Raw genomic sequence first — 21,124 nt, 5'->3', positions numbered from 1 at the left:
GAACAAAACCAATTTCTCATATAAGTAGTTCTATTAACAACAATGAGAACTCAAGAGTAACTTTACACATTTTTGAATAGAAGGAGGCTGGACCTTTTAGAAAAGTATTCGCACCCGCCCCGCAACCTGCAAAGTTTTTTTCCAAAAAAAAACAATAATAAATTAATTCGCCCCGCATTTTTAGATTACATGTGAATCTGAGTTGTGCAAATGTCTTGGTGAGGAGGTGTTGAGAGGTTTGATATAGTGGGGATAAGGAGAGACAAAGATAGGCTGAATAAGTATTGAGTAGAGGTACTTTAGACAAGATATATTCCATCTCCAGATTAGAGAGGACGTAACTTTATCTAAGAGAATGTGGAGGTTGCTTATAATTCATGTATAGTCTAGATTAGCGTTTGCTGTAATATTAACATTCAGACATTTTAATCTTAATGAAAACAAATAAGGCCTCGGTATTTTTGTAAATTAAGATATGTATTTATTTGTACACATATTATTCTCCACATTTATATTGTGTAAAATTATACTCTCTCCTACGTTCCCTTAAAATTTGAATTTTAACGCTTTTTCCGAAGCTCGGCAAGTTTTTGTCATTTTGTGTAACAAACAAACTGCAAAACCGTTGCTCCGTTTTTTCCTTTCTGTTTCAGTTAGTTAGTGTATAAAGAGCACAAGTTTCTGCAGAAACCCCAAAAAAATCTTCTCTCTTTCTTCAGTTATGGAAATGGAATACCAAAACCTGCTCCTCTTACTGAAGGTTTTGATTCATTCTTCCACTACTTTTTCCTTTCTTCAAATACTGTAATGTTATTGAATCTTGAAATTGTTTTGAGCAGCTCAAAAACAGGTTATGACGTTTCTGGAGTCTGCTTGTTCAGGGGATGTTGAGCTTTTCAAGAATAGTTTTTTCAATTGAAAACACTATTTTCCTGTTTTATTATTTTGGGGTCTTTAGTTGATGATTATGAAACAGAATTGGCAAAGGGACTAGATCATGATGGAAAAGGGTTGGCCGCTACGGTGGCAAATGTAAAGGATCCTGAGAAAAGAGGGTCATTGTACTTTACCGCTGGGGAAGGAAAAATTGACTTGTGCAAGCAAGTACTTGGTGGAAGATTTGAAGATTGATGGCAATGAAAAAGATAAAGAAGGTATTCTCTACAGAGTAATAAATTTGTCTTTCATTAATCATGAGTTCTTGTTTAGTAAGAAATTGGCTGTTGAGATTGAAACTTGAGGGGTTCATTATCTTTTTGCCGCATTAAAGTATTGAGGGTGAGATGCCTAGTATATTGTTTTCTAATAATGAGTGAGTTGGAAGTTTTGAATAATGTGTATATTTTGTATTGGTAACTGTTTTTTATTTAAGTTTAGTTTTTCAATATATTTTGTAACTAGTAACAATTGGAAGGGAGTAGTTGTGAGACCAACAACATTATATGGGAATGGTAGACTCAAATACAGCGGAATATATGGAGGATTCATATTACTGATTCCAACTTGTTTGAGATTGAAGCTCTTCTTGATTGATTGATATGTGCTGAAAGTGATATTGCTCTTAATATATATTATTTATTCATAGGTGAGACTGCTGTTCTTAATGCTGCTAGGAACGGACACACTGCTACTGTCCAGTACCTCATATATAAGGGTGCAGATCCTGCAATACTCAGCACCTCAGGGGCAGCTTTGCATAATGCTGCAAGAAATGGTAGGTTTTTCCTCTTCGTTGGTAGAAGTGATTGAAGCTTCTTATTGTGTCAGGGAAAGATTCCTGGGTTCATATGCATTTAATTGCTGTAACGTTGTAGCTCTTGTACAGTTTAGGAAAAAACATATATATATTGAGGCTAAGCTCTCTGGCTTTTTTTCATTCATTGTGAGGAGAAAATGGAAGAACTGATCAAAAGGTCCAGCAGACTATCTGAGGGCTGTTGTAAAACCTAAGCAAATCAAGGGAGGAAGAGACCAACATTAACTCTCGAAAGGCAATGCCTCAAGACTTGGATAATATATTCATGCAATGTGCTATAAAGAAGGTTCTTAATGGTTTCTCTTCAACTGTTCTCCAAAAGTGGACTTCAAAAGGGTTTTGCATTGGTAAACAACATGAAATCCACTAGAATCTGCGGAATTTATGATTTGAGCAAGTTTTGGAGAGTAAGAACTAAAACCATGATGAATTGGTCAAAGTTCTTATCTTAAGCAAATAAATGCAGAAAAGGTAACCAAATAAGTTTATAATTAGCAGTAAGAAGCAGAGATGGATAGGGTGGGATGGGGTCTGTTTTCTATTTGCTGCATAGTTTTCAGGTCACTTTTCTATTTTCAGCTGTTGAAAACCTAACTTTGGCTTCTGTTTTGCTGGAAATGTTATGCTAACTTGTAAACTAAATTTGTAGAGACTTAGATTCCCTGAACATTTGGTCTTTCTCGCTTCATTTGCCTTTTCTTTCCCTTCTTTCTGACAATGCTACATCTTTTTTTTCTCAATCGATGACTTGAAATGACCCTAGATTACTAGAGCTTCAAAGAACTGTAACGCAAATATGTATTCTGATATTGTAATTTATGCAGGATTGGATGATCATGTCAATGAAAATGTAGTAAGGAAGCTGACTGATTTTCATTCAAGTTAGAATGCAGTCAAAACTTCTGTGTCTCATTTTTTTGTTTGTCTCTACTGATAAAAGCCAGAGGCGTATCCAGGATTTCGGTAAGATGGGTGCATGATTACGAAAAAATGCTTCTTAAATATAAATTTGATTAGTTTGACTTTTAGGTTCTTAATATGAACCATTAAATTTTAAAAATTATAGGTCCAAAAAATATAATACTACTAGTTTTAAATTTTAATATACACATTTGATTTAATTATATAAAAAAATTTATAGTGCTAAATTTTTTAAAGAATTTTCAATGTAACACACTTGAAAATTTTGAAAGATTTAAGAAAAAAACAAAAGAAAAATTAGTTGAAACGCCAAAAGTGTAACCGATAACCACTTGGAGAGGTGTTACTTAAAAACAGAAGATAAATATAAGATTTAAATTTCTATCCTCACTCAGAGAGGTACACCCTATCATGATCATATTATTAAATGATACTTTGAACGTGAGTTCACATATCTATATTTAAATATTTTTTTAACATCTAACACTACTATATGTGATCTAGAGAGGGGAGCATGGGTTCACGTGAACCCACGGCACCCCCTCTAGATACGCCCCTGATAAAAGCGTATCATGAACACGAAGAAGATCCATCTAAGTTAACTCGATGATAAAAGAATGGTGGAAGACCATCCTGACATGCATTTGGTGGGCCATATGGAAAGAAAGGAAAGCTAAATGTTTTGAAGGGAAGTGCCCCATAGATTTTGTTTTTCATTTGAGTACTCCCATAGCTACTTCATTATGAGTGCCTTACTCTTCTAAGTAGTATGAATGTGAATGGGGTATCATGAACATAAGCACATAAAAGAAACACCACAAGTGAAAATATATTTGCAGGTTTATTTTCCTTTGTTGCCACATAATCTGAATTGAGAATCTAATCATGTTCTAATGGATGTCAGTAGTTGAGTTCTTAGTGTCAGCTTTTAATTCTCTATTGGTAAAACAATGAGAGAAATCAATCAACATGTCATGCCTTATTGCTATATTGCTATTTATAGTGGTGTCCTGCATACACTTATGTGTGTAGCTACATGCATTCTTCTATTATCTTTACATAGAATGACATTTTATTGTTCATTATCTTTGTCTGCAGGACATATTGAATTGGTTGAATTGTTTCTGTCGATGGGTGTAGACATTGATTTGAAAAGTGATGTTGGAACACCACTTATGTGGGCTGTAGATCACAGCCAGGAAGATGTTGTTAAGGTTTTGCTGGAACATCATGCTAATGTGAGTGCTTTGTTACCTGTTAAACCCCTCTTTTCTCGAATCAAAATTACCAGTCATTGCTTAACAATTCTCTCTAGACAAAGTGGAAAGCAGTTGTATGGTTTAAGTGTTCCCTATCTAATGACTTAAAGCTTCCTAGTGGGTTACTCAGTTAATTATTGTTTCATAACAGGGAGAGACGTTTTCAAACATCACCATCATCCTTATCGGAAAAAAATTCACCCCACCCCTACCCTCCCCCTCCTCTCAATAGACAAAAAGAGTCAGGCCACGTGTGAGGGTGTTGATAATAATACAAGTATCCCCTATCTAGCAACTTAAGCTTTTACCTTTTAGCTGAAGTGGTTCCACAACCAAACAAGTCCTTACACACTTTTCTTGCGCTGATGTATTCAAACTCTTGTTTTATGTACTTTCTTCCCTTTGCCAAACAGTGTAGAGTTCGCTCTCCCAGCCTGTACAGGCTTCTTTTCTCCCCCCCTTCCCTCTTTCTTTTTCTGTTTTTGACAAGTATTGACTTCACCATTTTCTTCATGCTTTTCAGTTTCACATAGTTGTTTGTTAGTGTTTGTGTTGCGAAAAAGAAGTTAGCTTAGATATAGTATATAAATTAACTTTTGATTGGTGATTCAACTTAAGATATTTTTTCTTTAACTTAAGATGATTTTCTCAGCTTTTTTTGCATACAGCACCTGAGGATGGGAAAAAATCAAGTCTTTCTGGGTTGTACTTTTTCTCATTTTGATGCATTCTTCTCTACTGTTGAGGATGGGTTTGCAGAAGGGGGTGGGGGTGGGATGAAGATACTCTTTTAGAAGGTGTTATTTCTATTTGTTCATATGGGTCTAAAAAGGTTACTTTATGCAGTTTAATCAATTAGGAGATGATACTATATCTCCTCTGCAAGCAGCTGTGGATTGAGCATCCCCAAGAAGTTGTGTTGCAGAAAACATGTGGTGCTGTTGTTTGATGCATTATCATTCTGCCTTTGCAAAATTTGTGCTAGATCAAATCACAAGAAACTGCTCTGATCATACGGGAGCCATGTGGACTTGATTCTACTACAGCTTTTCTGGGAACTCTCAATTTTATTTTTTTGGGTAATAAAACACAATTTTATCAACCAAGTAAGAGTTATGTACAAGTATCAAAAAAAGCTGAAATGGACAACCCCATTACAGCCTATTAACTACCAGCTACCAGACCACAAAACTTGCTACTGTTGACTAGCCTATAATACCAAAAAAAAAAAATCCTCTATGGATAGAAGTTTAGCTGCTCGAGTCTTAGTCTGCTCTTCGTTATTCCCCTTATAGTACACACCACCTGAATAATTTGTCTAGTTAGCTTCCCAGTTACTTTCTTTTGTTGCTGGAAGATCCTATAGTTTCTTTCAAGCAAAATTTGGTACACACAAACTGCAAGTGTCATACTTTAAACTTCTGTAAAACTGCTTCTTCCTATAGCATGGGCAGTAGCCCGTTGTAATTACTCAGGCTACTCCATTGGAGCTCTCTGCAAGTGTCATCCTCCACGTTGCATTTATTTCATTGATTATCTTTCAATTTTCTCTTTTTGTGTTTCTGATGTGTAGGAGAGGTTTTGCTTTAGGAGCTTTATGACTGGTTAAACCCAATATTATGTTGGAAAACTTACCTTCACCACGAATTGTTGTGTGGAATTCACCAAAGCTTGAGGCATGTCAGACAATGTCCTTGGGGATATTTCACCTAATATAGGTGTATCCACAGGATTCAACAAGCTCTTCTAATATAAAATTAGGAGCCAGAAACTAACAAAGATTCTTTTAAGATAAAACCATAATAGAAAATAGAATGAAAGATTTCTCTTAGAGATATATTGTTAGAGTTAATTGTACATCTTGATTAATTAACATGTAGCTTCTAGAAGCAACTAGAAGAAAAGTAGTTAGTTAGTTAGGTGTTGTCAGATTAGTCATTAGCAAATTGTATAAATACATTAGAGTAGCTAGTCTTTTGTAACAGTTTTTACTCGATCAATACAGTTTCTTTCTTCTTCTTTCCTTCAACTATTTTTCCTGTATATTCAATTTTGTGTGGGAAATTAACATATATTAATCTCATCATCCTTTGTGATAGAAGAGAAGATTAAATTTTTTGGGAAAAACACGAGGCGAGGCTAAAGCCTCCAACAGATAGTGAGAAGGATTAATGTAATTAAATCAATGGTCAAACCATTTGTCAGCCTAAATGGTGGTAAACGGACAAAGACAATAATAGTCATTTAGTGGCTGAAACGTTATTCCTCCAACGTCTATGGAATTAATGAGAACGAAGACGCCAAAGAATCAAGATATGATGAAGGCCTCTAATTATATTCAAGTCTATTATGAGGAGAATAAATTGATTAATGAGGTATTCAATCATATTAAAAGCCATTAACAAGATATCAAGAATGAATCTAGACAATGATATAAATATTTTCTTTTGGGATACTAAAATCATTTTTCCAACATATTATGCATTAAACTGAAAAAAACTTCTTGACTACATAGGATTATGAATTTTGTGCATCTTACTTTTCATGACATAATCCAAAGCAAGAACTCAACTCTACCTTCGGCGACGTAGTCACACCTTCGCCAATATAGTCAAAACCTAGTCGCAACTTAGCTTATGAGAACTGTCTTTTTCAATTTTTCCATTTTTGCTTTGTATTTTGCAATGTTATTTGGTTAAGCGTGCCATCTGTCTACTTAAGGCTTAACTTCTTTTGTGCTAACAGGCAGGGGCTAATGTCAATGTTAAGGCTGGTGAAGGAATGTGGTGTGGTGAAATAACTCCTTTGCTCGTAAAGGTAATGCAGAAAGTGTTAAATGCTTACTACAAGCTGGAGCTGATCCTAATTTCACTGATCAGGTAATTGAAAAGAAAATCTAACAAAAAAATCTAATTTCTTTGTTGTTTGAATATATTTTGGAAGAAATTTCCAAGGAATTTTTCTTCTTTCAATTGTTGGAAAGATGATTCCAAACAAGTCATTGTTAATTTCTGAGCGAAGTCGTGGAAAAAAGTCAATTAGCAATTTCTGAGGACTGTTAATTGAAATCGAAAAATAACTTTTGCTATCTCTACAGGATGGTTACAAGCCAATACATCTTGCAGCTAGAAGTGATTGTCGGGAGTCTGTTGAAGCTTTATTGGCCGTCACGTCAGAGTCATTGAGTTTATGAAATCTGAGAAATTGAGAAAACAGGTGCTTAATTTGTCTTTCTGTAAGATGATCGCTGCTAGTTTTGGTCTTCTGTCTGAACTCAGAGTTGCCTTTTATATAATGGTACTGGCTAGGTCGGTGACTATTTCCTTTCCTTCTCTCCTGCAAACTTCTGCTTCGTTTTCATTGTCTAAACTGTGATAATAGCAGGAGATGACAGAAGCTGGGAGGCAAGTAAACAATCGCCCTAAGAAAGATTTACCGGAGGTCTGTTATTAGTGGTCACTGTTTTTTATTTTATGTGTGAATTTTGGGTCATTTCAATTTACTTGGATTTTACCCATATTTATATGGATTGGATTGCCACATCTAAGTAAATGGTAGTTTTGGCACAAAAGTAAACCATTTCTGAAAATGTAACAAAGTAGTTCTTGTATTTTTTCTGGTTAAGCACTCTTGAAGACAGATTGGAAATCTCTCATTGTGAATATGATACTACATCTGTGAAACATGTAGACAACAAATTGATTTTGCATGTGCAAGTATATGTAGCAAATAACATAATAAACACTGCATCTGGGGGCATGAAATTAATGTCTTCAAGAAGTCCAATAAACAATGTTTGCTTACGGTTCAATGACTAAGGCTTCAAAATGCTATAACTTCTTTATAGTCATGAAATCGTTCCAGCGATGTGGTTCCAGACTCCCGTCTCAGCTACTTCAAATTGCACTGAAGATCAATATCTTTTTATACTCTGTGATTTAGTTGTATGTTGTTGGAGAAACCTGTTTACGGAATAGTGCTAAATATCTTGAATCGGCATGATTGATTCGTTTATAGGTGAGTCCTGAAGCAAAGAAGAAAGCTGCAGATGCAAATGCTAAGGGAGACGAGGCATTTGAGAGGAAGGATTTTGCTGCGGCAAAAGATGCTTATACACTGGTACCTATTAGGCTTGTTGAATTCTTCCTGTATTCCGAGCTCTACCCCTTCCTCAGTAAAATACCTGCAAAAGGGAAAAAGAACGAAGATAATGATGAGATGAAGTAGTCATCCTCTTCATGGTGCAAGTAATTGATAATGTGTATGCATTCTCACTTGTGTTTGCTGATACTCTGCAGGCAATCAGTTCTGATCCAACTGATGGCACTCTGTTTTCCAATAGAAGTGATTGTTGGTTCCACCTGGGGTAAGGTGAATCTGCCTTAACTGATGCCAAGGCCTGCAAAAAACTTGGACAAGATTTGGCAAAGGCTTATTATCGGGAAGGTGCAGCTCTATGTCTATTGCAGGCATGCTCCCTCCCTCCTTCCTCTCCTGGAATCAAATTTTGCCAACTTATATACCTATATGTTCTGATATTCTAAGATTTCCTTCTCAGAGGTTTGAAGAGGCAGCCAATGCTTTCTATAGGGGCATCCAGATCGACCCTAATGATGAGCTCATAACTTCTTTACAGTATGCTTGTTGAGACTTGGAAGTTGTTTGTTTAGCAACTGCAGATGATATATTTCTCTAATATCGAAGAACCTTACTCTAATGCAGTAGTTTCTATATGATTGCAGGGGTACTGTTGCTGAAAGGGATGCTGAGGCTGCTAAAGAAATTCATGACATGGAACTAGAATTAAGTTGTGTTGTCATACAAGAGTTAGAAAGCACATAATGACAGAACCAAGTAGCCACTTCTTTTGTCCTTTTCTTTGGTAGTTGTAAAAATGGATCATTTTGATGTTTTGCTCTCTAGTGATTTGTTCTGCTGCAATTTATAGACTCACTATTTTTGTTAATCTCAACTTTTCCCTTTTGCCTAATTTTTCAAAATTTATTTTCATTCCTGTTTATTTTTTCTAAGTAGTGGACCATACTTGGGGTTATATTAAGTACAGAACTTCTAAAAAAATATCTGTAAAATATTTAAGATGTAACTGACCAAACTAAATGTAGTATTGTAGTGGATAAAATTATGTCATTTTGCTATCAAAAATCAAAATTATGTACACTCTAAACAGAAAGGTAAAGATGAGCAAAATAATATAGCACAACTATTCGTAACTATTCAATACAAAAGATTATTATTGCAACAAGTGAAAACATTTATGCAGGTAAATATTAAATGTAAAAATACAGCCACAGGAGCAATAACGACAGTTAAAATAGTCTTGGAATACAGCAACGTAATGTCAGGGGGATTATATTTCACTTGGACACTAACACTTTCCAGAAGCTTGACACAAACGGAGCAGGATTTGAACAAGGTTACCTTAATGTCAAGTAGCAGATTGTTGATTGTTATGACAATGTGAATATTCCTCTGCTATCTGCAGTCGAACAAAATACTGGCAACCTGTACAGTATGACATCTGATTGTGCAAAACTAAAGATCACTGGAAGATTTGCACTCAGCAGAGAGTATGATACATGCTTGAACGTAAAAACGATAGCTACTGTAACTGCGAAAAGTTTAGATGTACAGAGTGATGACTTGATAATTCGATAAATACTATCGATGTCAAATACAAATTTAATACTTGTCAAACGTGAGATTATATATAACTTAAGACTTCAATGATCCTTAGAGAGTGATCCATTCTTCATGAAAATAGGAGGCAGAACCAATGATGATTTCCTTTTCGATTCATCCCTGCAAACTAGAACTTACTTCAAAAGAAATGTTAAAGCAGATAATCATGGAAACTGGAAAAATCTGCAACTTGCAATTCGTCGAACAAGTTGCTGGGAAAATGGTCAGAAGGCACTGGCAACCAAAATAGCTACTGAAGAGTCATGATACTGATAGAGAGTCCTGGAAACGAGGTCTGGTATCACCAGAACAGTACCAAAAGAGATTAAAAAAAAATCAGTACAGTACCACCAATACGATCACCGAAAATAAGCAAAGTGTGAATGGAACAGTCACCGGAATTAGGAAGGTTGCTGCCGGAATGGTCACGTAAGATTATAAAAAGAAAAAAAAGCTTCAATCGGACAAGTGACATAACACCTTGCCAGTAAATCATAAGTAAGAGCCTTTTTTTTTTTGATTTGCACCGGGTGTCCGAGTCTCTTTGAGCCCCGACTAATCCCAGGGGTGCACAGGCCCTCGGCAAGGAGTTTCCCGCAAGTGCACCACGGTTAATTCAGGTTTTACCCAGTCCGATGGCCCTCAGAAATTGTTTGCACCTAGTGGGTTTCGAACTTGAGATAAGTAAGAGCCTTTATGTCAGAGTAGAGACCTAATTTTGAGTATATCAAACCCTTTTTTCTTTTTTTGGTTTCCCACCCAGTGTCCGGAGCCCGACTAAATCCAGATCGGCGCTGCAAGGCTCATTTGAGGGTGGCGCTTCAAACAGTATTTTCTCCCGAAACCTCTGGTAGTATTGATTTGATAAAGCCACACGGACATAAAGGCTCTACATCTTAGTATATTCTGGGAAAACATTCAATTCAATTCAGTATCTCACTTTGAGTATATCATAGTTTTTCCTCTTAGTCTTGTTTCTCAATTTGATAGAACTAAGCAGATACTTGATCATGTCAGCCAACGTAGTATACATGATGTAAATATTCTTTCTGAGGAATTATACATCAATTAAACATGACATTAAGGTACAGATCAAAACCGTAACAGAAGATGATAATTTTTATAAAATTTCCCTCTTCCAAACTGATATTATCAGTATGGCGTACCAAAAAAAATATTTCTGCGGCTAGACATTGGTACTTGCTTTGACACACCAAAGTTAAACCAGATGTAATTCAGGTAAAAACATGAATATCTATGTATTTGGTCTTCCCTTGACCATAGGACATGCATATGCAAGGTCATATTAGCATAAACAGCAAAAGGATTTGATTTCTTTCTTAACAGTAATAAGTCAGCTTCCCCCGAGCGTGATTAGCTTGAATACAAAGTTACAAACAAAGAAGGTTAACAATACTTGAGAATGCTACCATAACAAGAAATTTCCCTAGTGTGTTGTATACGCCTTGGAGATTTCAGCTATAAGCTATCAGGTCTATAATTTTTTTGACAAGGATCTGTCAAGTATGTGCTGTCTAAAAGGAAACAGTAGCATATTCAAAAAAATTCTAGTTCAAGTTGCTAACTCCCGTGACAACCAGATTTTATCTACGTGATCACACAGACATGAGAAAGAGCAATCCACCTTACTCCTTTGAAGGTCATGCATGAGCCTTCGTAGCTGAATTCCAGCATTGGAATTGCTCTGATAGGTGTTAATAGTTACGGAAGAACACTACTTAAAAATGCATTGCTGGCAAGGGGAAAGAAGAAGGGCAAGAGAAAGAGAGCTAACGGACAAAATATCAGAAACAGAGTAAAAGGCAAAACAATTCATCCATTGTACAGCAAATCACACACCTAACTCTGCAAACACAATGCCAACTGATACAACATCAAGCTACTAGATCAGATTACGAACTAGCTATGCATAAATGAACAGTTAGATAGAAGCCTAAGAAATTCAAACAGATGGAAAGATGGATAACGATGGGAACATAAAGCAACAAGGAGCCGAGATAGCAGCTTGAGAAGAGGGGTAAAACTAGAGATCAGGCTTTTTTGCATTCACAATTGCTGATTTTATTCATCCAAACAACAAAAACACTTGGAGCCAAATAAATGAAGAAATGTGACTCTTTTTCTTTCGGATAGGCAATAAAAAATTGTACAAATTGACCTAAAGATTACTTAATGATAATGAATACATAGATTCAGCAAAAACTAGCCAAATTTTTACTTGAGTACAATGGCAGCACTTTGATCGACCTTCATTTGTATCATAATCAAAACAAAGTAACAATCCCAATTCATAGCCCCTATCCTACTTAAACTCGAAAACAGGGTTGAGGCAAAAAGAATCACCTTTAACGATCTTTAGGCAGGCAGACACCTCCAAGCAACAAATCTGCTCTAAAATTAGAAATGTTCCTTCACACATTACACTTTCCAACCACTACTTCACCCAAACTCAGCACCAGAAATAAGCCAAATTATCAACAAAAGATCTCCAGTACCCGCATTTCGCCCAATGTAATCCAAGAACAATTAACAAAATCTGTTCTTTCAAATTTCCCATATAATTTGAAACTGCAACAAATCAAAATCCACTACCTATAACTAGGCCTGATTTGTTCCTCACTGACAACCGAAAGCAACCCACCTTCGGCAGCCTCATTCTCATCCAAAAACAAATCCTCAGTTCCCCTTAACGCCCCATGAATTCCCAAAACGAAAAACCCAATAATCAAAGCAACCAAAACATTGAGACCCACATGAGTAAGCGCCAAGGCAACAACAGTAACCAACCCTAACCCAACCAAAACAAGCCGATCATCCAATTGGGTTCCCGAAATTACAATCGCTTCTTCACGGAAATAGTACAACCAAGCTACAGAAATAGCCAAAAAGACAATCATAGAGATTGGGTGGTAAACAAGGCTGAGGAATAGAATAACAAGGATTACCATAGCGTAATTGACACGGAAATAATTAAGGTTCCTCCTCACCCGGGTAATCGCTTCAGAATAGTTATAAGGAAGAGAGATAATGGTGTAGTCAAAGAACACACGCCATGAACGGCGTGTAGCCGTGTCGGATCTAGTGACCGTCGATGGCCGCGGCGGCTGTGGTTGTGGTGGTCGTGGTAACGGTGGACGAGGTGGTTTTCTGGCGGAATGAGGGGTGGTTTGTGGTGATGCTGGTGGGGTAGAAGTTGGAAGGGTACCATAATTGGAAAGATTTGCAGAAATTGCCATGAATTAGTATTGGAGGGGAGAAGGATTCAGATGATGAATTTTAGATTCAGAATATTCTCCTTGTTCAGAATTTCTTCTCCCTTTTTATACCTTAAAAGAAATTGGAAGCTTCAACAATGGACGTGGAAGACAGCTTGAGGATGAATTGTCCTCCTGCTTTATAAGCATGACAGCCATGACCATGACTACGGCCAACATGTACCAAGTGATGTCAATCATTAATTTGTCACTTGGATCAGTATTTAGTTACGCCGATCATTTAGTCCGTTTCGAAAAAAATATTTATTTCATATCCAAAATACATAGAAATAATAATAATAAGATTTATTTCATTAATCGTGAAGGGTATACAAAGTACACGTAGAGCTTCCATATACTAGTAGTATTAAAAGCTAGCTCGGTCATTTTTATTAACTTTGAGATAGTACGTAGTACGAAATCAATCTCGATCGTGATTTATTATTATTTTATTGATGATATATGACACTTTTTTAAGCTTAGCAGTTGACAAATTCATAGTTAACATTAAGGTTGCCCCTCTGGTAGCCCAATCCATTAGTGTCCAATCGGTTAAACACGTTTACATCCAAATCAAGCCCTCCATTGCTGCATTGATCTACTATTCTCACTGTTTCTTGTGTTCCTGTTCCTGTGTTTGTCACCTGTATAGTAGCGGAGAATTAGGAATTTCATTCAAAAGATTTAAAATATTAAAAATAATTTTAATCATATATAAACACTTTGTGCCCGTACTAGCTCACCCAATACACATGCACATGATTAATTTTCCCTTTAGCTTCACCTAACATGGGGTAACTTCATTGGACACATTAAAATTAAAGTATCTAATAAGCATCAATTGTTGAAAAACACTTTTATAGACTATGATAGTGTAAAATTGAGCGTACCCTCAAGCATCTACCGCATGAAGCTTGGCCCCTAGGTCCAGCTGGACCACAAAAAGCGGTCCAGCCATACCTCTGGCGCCACGCTAGAGGCTTGTCAGCATCCCAAGTAGCGCAGTAAGCGCTAGCAGTTCTCAAATCCCAGTTTATGTTCTGCGGGTTGTACAAATGATAGGTTGCCCTAACGTTGGTAGCGCTCTGCGCCGCGGCCATCGCCATCATCATGCTGATGACAAAAAATGCTACACACAACTTGTTAACTCTCTCCATAATATTGTAATTTTAATTTCTTGTGAGGTGTATGTGAAATGGTGAAGGATAAATAGGTGTTATTTATAGGGACAGTAGCTAGTTAGTTAGTGTGGAAAATAATGGACATACAGTATTCTTGAGTTGGAAAAGTCATTGCTATTAATTTCATGTAGGAGTTGTGAAAGACTGGAACTCTCCATGACTCATATTCTCTGAAATAATTTTCCAATTCTATATTAATCATGAATGTACAATTGCTTTAAGTGAAAGTGAAACTTTAGGGAAAAAAAAAAGAAGGCTTTACTATATATCAATTTGACCAATTCAAAATGAGTTATGAACGTTCGTAGTGAATTATTCTGACTAGACATGTGGAAAACAAAATGAAATTCAAGAAATTAAATCCATGAATTGCTCAAATACTACTTTTCAATATATTCATGCATAATATAGAAGAAAGCAGAAAAATCTAATTAAATGATGTTAACCTTTACCAGAATATTAAAAAAATCGATTTATGTACTATCTATTGTAGTTTTACCTACCATTTGATTTGTCGATATTGAAATTTTGTGGTATTCTAATAGACGTGTTTAATTCCAATTGAGATTCTTGAAGGTTACTCTACTATAAACCATACAACTCATGCCTATATAAAGGATAATATATTCCTTCAAAGAGACATCTCGAAAATTTCATAAATTCATGAAATATTCGTAAAGAGATCAAGATAATAAGGAAAAGACCGAGTTATACCCACATATTTTATTAATAATTTTCTTATTTCTTCGTATTTTATTTATGGTTGATTTATTTTCCACATTTACAATTTGTTGCAATCAGTTGTCTAGAAATTGGGAAAACTATTCCTAATTAGTTTGGTAATTTCTGCTGAAGAAAAGTCTTCTTGGGTACGTGTATACTGAGAAACAAGAAGCTAAGATATGATCAAATATTGTGAACTGTACATTTTCTTGGCTCTCTATTTTAGGTAATTCTAGAAGGCTAATCTTATCCCATGGAGTCTATAATTTGATCTAGTTTTCAACTGGAAAAAAAAAAAGTTTACTTGTCAATAGTTGTCATGTAATGGAAATGTTTCAAACAATGTAAATCATATTTGGAGCATCATTATTATTACTTATTCGGAAAAGGGTCAAAATTGCCCCTGAACTATGCGAAATAGATCACTTATACCCTCCGTTACATTTTGAGATCAAAAATACCTCCAATGTTATCCCTAGAGACCACAAATACCCCTCAAAAGTTAACAATCCAAATTGTTAATGACATGGCAAGCCATGTGGACTGATCTCGCCACCTAAGCTGCCAACTAGGATTTCCAACAATTAGAAATCCTTCTAATATTATAAATAAATCTTTTATTTTTAATTACATAAAAAGTATTTATATTTTTAATTAAAAACCTTTTATTTTTAATTACGTAAATATTTACCACTCTTTATTAATATTTATATTTATTGCCGTTAAAAATTATTTTTTCATCGTAGTTTAACTATTAACCAAGTATATTTCCACTTGATAAATAACTACTCCCTCCGTTTCACAAAGAATGACCTGATTTGACTTGGCACGAAGTTTAAGTAAATAAAGAAGACTTTTGAATCTTGTGGTCCTAAATTAAAGTTATGTCAAATGTACAAAATTGCCCTTAATCTTATGGTTTTAAACATGTCACGTGGAAAGCAAAAAGTAAAATGTTACCAAAAAAGGAAAGAGGTCATTCTTTTTGAAACTGACTAAAAAGGAAAGGAGGTCATTCTTTGTGAAACAGAGGGAGTAATCTATAATATATCTAACTTGATAGGATGATTTTTTGTATAACATACCTGTATCTTCTGTATGTATGAGGGAAAATTTACGGCTCGATAATATTAACTTTGTTCTTGTTTTTTTTGTTGGATTAATACAATTTTAGGAGATTTAGATTTTTTAAAAAAAGTTAGTGGTAATCCTAGTTGGCAGCTTAGGTGGAAGGATCAGTCACACATGGCTTGCCATGTCATTAAAAATTGGCTTGTTAACTTTTGAGGGGTATTTGTGGTCTCTAGAGATAAGAGTGAGGGTATTTTTGAGCTCAAAATGTAACAGAGGGTATAAGTGGTCTATTTCACATAGTTCAGGGATAATTTTGATCCTTTTCCGTTACTTATTTCGCATTTCAGTTTATTTGAGACTGAGGTGTACGTAGTAATTATAGTTGTTGTAATGACCTTCTTTTCTCCTGTTGATATATATGATCTGTATTTTTGTCGAACTCTGCAAGATGCATATATACTAATAATAACCCAACAATACAAACTTTAAGAGGACTCATACCCAATAATTAAAGCTTTAGGACATAGACTAAATGTTGAGTATGATATGACAAATATTGTTGAGTAGGATTCTAACCTTTTCCATTAAAACTTAGGTAAATGCTGAGCATGATCTGACAAATGTATACATTCCATTTTGAACACAAATAATATGGAGTTATCATTTACAATGGCTCAAGGATAAATGAGGACAGAACCAATATTTTTTTGCAGATGAACTATTAGTATATGTTATGCACTAATCATCTATATATGTTAAATTAAAATACAAGATTAATGGGTTTTGAAAGTGGAAAATTAAAAGAGGATAAGATGTCTTAATTGCATTGAAGTATTATCAAGGGACTAAAGATAATTCCATCTCTATTTAAGAAGCTAGTTAAAGATAGATCTTATAAGCTAATTAATTAGTAGGATTTCACAAGTAATGAAATTAACTAGCATACTAACTTATAATTAGGGAAGGAAGAAATAGGCCTCTTAATTAATTTTGCTAGCAAATTTCATTTAAATACTATAACTATGATTTGTTTTTAATTGAACACCTGCACAAATACTCAAGTGTTCTAGTTAGACACTTTCATTTCAAATTTTTAATTTTTTTTAGTCTGTATCTACATGTTTCCAAGTGTTCATACGTAGATAAATTAACCATTTAAAATATTTCAATTCCTTTAGTTATAAGTATCAAGAAGCCGTAAAACCTAATTGATGCCAATGTGTATACTCAAAGAAAATGACATATATTTTTGTGGTTAACTCAACTACTTAATAGACGTTCGAGAACATTGAGTATCTAAATGACAAGTGAAGGGAGCTGCCAATGTACTACGCCAAAAAAGATGCACATGGAATATATAAATGGTACACATCACAAATGGAATCCAGTGAAAAAGGAAATTTCTCCATAACAAAAAGGGGCACCATATCTTTTGTGGTACAAAGTTGCAAAGTTACTTGATAGTGTTTAGAGTTAAGCAACACAAGGATCATAGTACAACATTCCTATACAATTCTGTGTCAGTTTTGAATACATATGGGTACACTTCTTATGTATGGACAGCATTCTCTTCAGTGAATACTCCACAACAAAATTTGGAAAGAGTAAATATAATGGACTCATCCATCAAAAAGAGAGGACCAACAAGTAGTAGAACAGATCATCTAAACATTATCTCCACCATCCAAACAGTCGAAACAAATATATTCGTCTGAGTCTTCTATTGTATGCCATGAAGGCTCTCGCTTTGGTAGGGTCCTCGTTCAAAAACTCAAAGGCGTACATTTGCTTTGATTCTTCCAGACCTTCGATTTCCATCACAGCTTGCAGAAGAGCAGGGGTGTCAATGGTGTATTTGCTTTGCTCGATTGTGTCAGCTAGGTGTCGGATGCTTGAGGCTATCGCCAACATTGCATCCTGCAGTGTCTCTGAGCTACGAGTCCGTTTTGCAGCTTGCCCCTCGGGTTGAGCTTCAGGCTCATCTTCATCTTCATTATTAGCAAGCATTTCAGTATATACTGGTTCTTTGGCAGAGGACTGTGTCTCGGTTCCATCTGAATCGTTCATATGCTCTGAACTTGCTGAAAGATATGATGCAGACTCTTGTTCATACTTGCACTCTATCACTGGATTTCCGTTCACTTTGCCTGGCATTCTTGCCCAGCGGCTATGAGCTTGATAATTTCCACATACTATTTTCATTTCTTCATACATGGCTATCTGCTTTCCTCGAAAGGTCCTAGCATCAGGGTGTGCCTGATAACATATTAGTTAATATTCAAAGGCACCAAACTAGCAGACGGATTTAAAAATATGTTACATGGAGAACTTAGAGAGGTAAAAGAAAAGGGGAAACATCAAAACACAAAGAAAATAATTAATACAAAGTTCAGAACATTAAGTGGGCATAACAAGCTAAAACTTACAGCAACGTATCTCTTCCAAAGATCATCATCTTCACAGTCTATTGTATTAGTATTGGGATTCCAAGAGAATCCCTCTTGACTGAGGATATTCCTTATTGTGTTGTACCTCTTTTTGATTGTCTTAAGACGATTAACAACCTTTTGGTTATTTAAGGACAAGCTGAAATGAGAATTAACGGCAACACAAGCAGCATTATATGCATTTTCATTGAAGCATTTGTCAACTTTATTTCCATTTCTTGCTTGAATAGAAAGTGCTTCAATCAAACACTTGTCCATTGCCGGAGACCATACAACATTTTTTCCCTTGTGCTTTGTCTTCCTTGCCCCACTATCTAGGTCATGTTGGTCAAATCCTATAATAAACAGCAAAAATTAATGTTACGTATGAAGAATGCTAAGAGATGGGCAGCTGTATTTACATGCTTGGCTTCACAGTTCGATGCAGACATATCAATCAACTTAAAAACAAGGAGCAAGATGCCGACAATAGATAAAAATAAATTATTACTTATTAAAAAAGACAAAAAAGGAAGAGGATGTGTTTATTCCAAGAAAGGTCCCTGATGACTGACGAACCCACATAAATGAAATTGAGAGAGAAAAAACCAGAGGGGACAAAATCACCGAAAACAATTTTTTTCTCTTTGGAAAAGAAGTCAAGAACTGCAAGTACAATTGCGATAATCAAGACTGAACCAAAAAACTGTGACAGAAGTTAAATTTAGCCTGACCTAGGTATAAGCCTCTCCACCCTCCATCTTCCTCAAGAAAGAGGAAACCAAAATCTTAGCTAAAAGAATCCATACCTATACATGCACTAGTTATAAATGTAATATCAGAGACAACCCACAGCAGCACTGGCCAGCATACGAGATATGTCGTATATAAAGGGTACTGGAATTGTGATTATCAACTATAAGAATTATCCCAATCGTTTCAGATTTTTCACTCCAACTTAAATATATTATGCCTGTAGTATATAAGTATGTGAGATACAGGTTATCTAAAAGTTCAATAATTCATGATAATGTGTATAAGCAGGGGAGGAACCACCTTATAGCCCCCTTCGGTGGAAAATTATATTACTTGTACATGGTTAAAATAATTTTTTATGTATATATAGTAGATGGCGAACCCCCTTCGGCTACTTCGTGTGTCTATTTCTAGAGATTTTGAACCCCCTTATTGAAAATACTGGCTCCGCCACTGTGTATAAGTATGCATACATAGAAGCATACAGCTTACACACCTAGTAGGAAAAGAGTAATTAATAAAGTGAACTTGGAACTAAAAATTAAAGAAGCATAAACAGGCCCAACAAAGGAATGAAATTACTTCAATACATGCAGATATGTGATTTATACCAAAAGCAAAAGTGGAACCCTAAAAAATAACATCAATGAGTTATATCTTCCCTGTCAAACGCACTGCCGCTTCTCCATCCCATCATCTCACACTGTTACTGCTTCACTTCAAGAATTTATTTTATAACGATAATATGATGGTGTTCCTCAATTTCACACTATAATTAGCTCCTTTATCTCACGAAATATATTAATCAATGGCTATATCTGTAAATGGCATAACAACAGGTGTGCAAAACTCAACTCAACTCATCTACTCCCAACTTGGTTTGGTCACTCATTAAATGAATAGACCAACATAATAGTTTGTCAAAACCAGTAAATTATATGTACTTTTTAGTATGTTTTGCTTCTACGATTAACAATACAATACATGATTCAAATAACGGCCCCTTGGATGCACAATACCTATCAAGATCCGGCAACTATGTCTAAGATCAGCAGATCTAGTTGAAGAAGTTAAAATCTCTCAACTCTTATGGTATCCCGTCTGTTCGAGCAAATGAATTTTTCCTTTCTCCTAATTAATAGTCCCTCATTTAAAGTTACCTAGTCAAAATTCGCCAATCACCTATATGGAAGTATATGCCCATTAGCAGTGTATTTGAGTAATACCAAAAAATGATGTTTAGCATTAGCTGCTACTATTCATCATCAATAAACCTTTACTCCCATCTTGTAACTATTTATGCAGCTAACACAAGAACACTTGGGCCGAAGAGGAAGGGGTAATAGAGAACTAAGAAACTCAAGATTACCAGCAAAAAAAAAAAAAGAGAACAAAGCCGGTAATAGAAATCAAGAAAGTTGATTTCTTCCAACAAAGTATGCAAACACCCATATCAAGCAAAACCCAGATCGAAAACACGCCAAAAACGCAAGAAAACAAAAACCCATATACGAAAACAGAAACCAGAAAATTAGAGCAGACAAGTTCAAAAATTGGGTGAAAATTAAAAAGAGTACCATTAGGTTGATAGGTGGGGGTCTCTGTGGCATAATGAATAGGCGATCTCCTGCGTGTCAATGGTAGTCTGGATCTCATTATCGCCGGAGCTGACGGCGGAGAGCAGCAGCTGAGTGGTGGCTGAATTCACAATTGCCGATCACTTTTTGTCAAGAAAATATATTTTTCCACTTACCCTTTTTACCAAAAGAGGACTTGGGTGGATCAGTTGTGGATCATTAGATCTGTAGGGACATATAAAATTCAATAAATAAATTTATCACATGCTCCCAAACCAAAATACTACTTTCCAAGTCATCAACATAAAAAAAAATGTATTAAAATTATTTAACAGTTCATTTTAATGAAAATTGTCATCAATTAATTAAAAAAAAAAAAATTGCCATCAATGCATGACAACTTCAATATTATCACTGATTATTACATTAAAAAAAAAAGAGTATATTAATCAAAAATCTGATTAACTTTGCCCTCT

At 35.3% G+C, this 21,124-nt stretch overlaps 3 protein-coding genes and 1 pseudogene across 3 annotated transcripts; 1 reads left to right on the top strand and 3 right to left on the bottom strand.

Annotated features, from left to right (window-relative positions):
- The first annotated feature begins 434 nt into the window (after positions 1-434).
- LOC125856773 (uncharacterized) lies at positions 435-8,480 on the top strand (annotated as a pseudogene).
- Positions 8,481-8,989: 509 nt separating this feature from the next.
- On the bottom strand, positions 8,990-13,077 carry LOC125861006 (PRA1 family protein F2-like). The gene is made up of 2 exons (XM_049541094.1): positions 12,001-13,077; positions 8,990-9,459 (listed from the first exon to the last, which is right to left on the bottom strand). The coding sequence occupies exon 1, from the start codon at positions 12,891-12,893 to the stop codon at positions 12,246-12,248; it is 648 nt and encodes a 215-aa protein (XP_049397051.1). The 5' UTR covers positions 12,894-13,077; the 3' UTR covers positions 8,990-9,459; positions 12,001-12,245.
- Positions 13,078-13,202: 125 nt separating this feature from the next.
- On the bottom strand, positions 13,203-14,110 carry LOC125853280 (pathogenesis-related protein P2). The gene is made up of 2 exons (XM_049532945.1): positions 13,802-14,110; positions 13,203-13,555 (listed from the first exon to the last, which is right to left on the bottom strand). The coding sequence occupies exons 1-2, from the start codon at positions 14,066-14,068 to the stop codon at positions 13,391-13,393; spliced, it is 432 nt and encodes a 143-aa protein (XP_049388902.1). The 5' UTR covers positions 14,069-14,110; the 3' UTR covers positions 13,203-13,390.
- Positions 14,111-17,319: 3,209 nt separating this feature from the next.
- LOC125850822 (uncharacterized) lies at positions 17,320-20,923 on the bottom strand. Its single transcript, XM_049530659.1, has 3 exons — positions 20,649-20,923; positions 18,316-18,671; positions 17,320-18,145 (listed from the first exon to the last, which is right to left on the bottom strand). The coding sequence occupies exons 1-3, from the start codon at positions 20,725-20,727 to the stop codon at positions 17,561-17,563; spliced, it is 1,020 nt and encodes a 339-aa protein (XP_049386616.1). The 5' UTR covers positions 20,728-20,923; the 3' UTR covers positions 17,320-17,560.
- Positions 20,924-21,124: the final 201 nt, after the last annotated feature.

Source organism: Solanum stenotomum, chromosome 1, assembly GCF_019186545.1.
Source record: "Solanum stenotomum isolate F172 chromosome 1, ASM1918654v1, whole genome shotgun sequence".
Taxonomy (NCBI): Eukaryota; Viridiplantae; Streptophyta; class Magnoliopsida; order Solanales; family Solanaceae; genus Solanum; species Solanum stenotomum.
The sequence above is the reverse complement of the archived record's forward strand: the minus strand, read 5'-3'. Positions and strand labels throughout refer to the sequence as shown.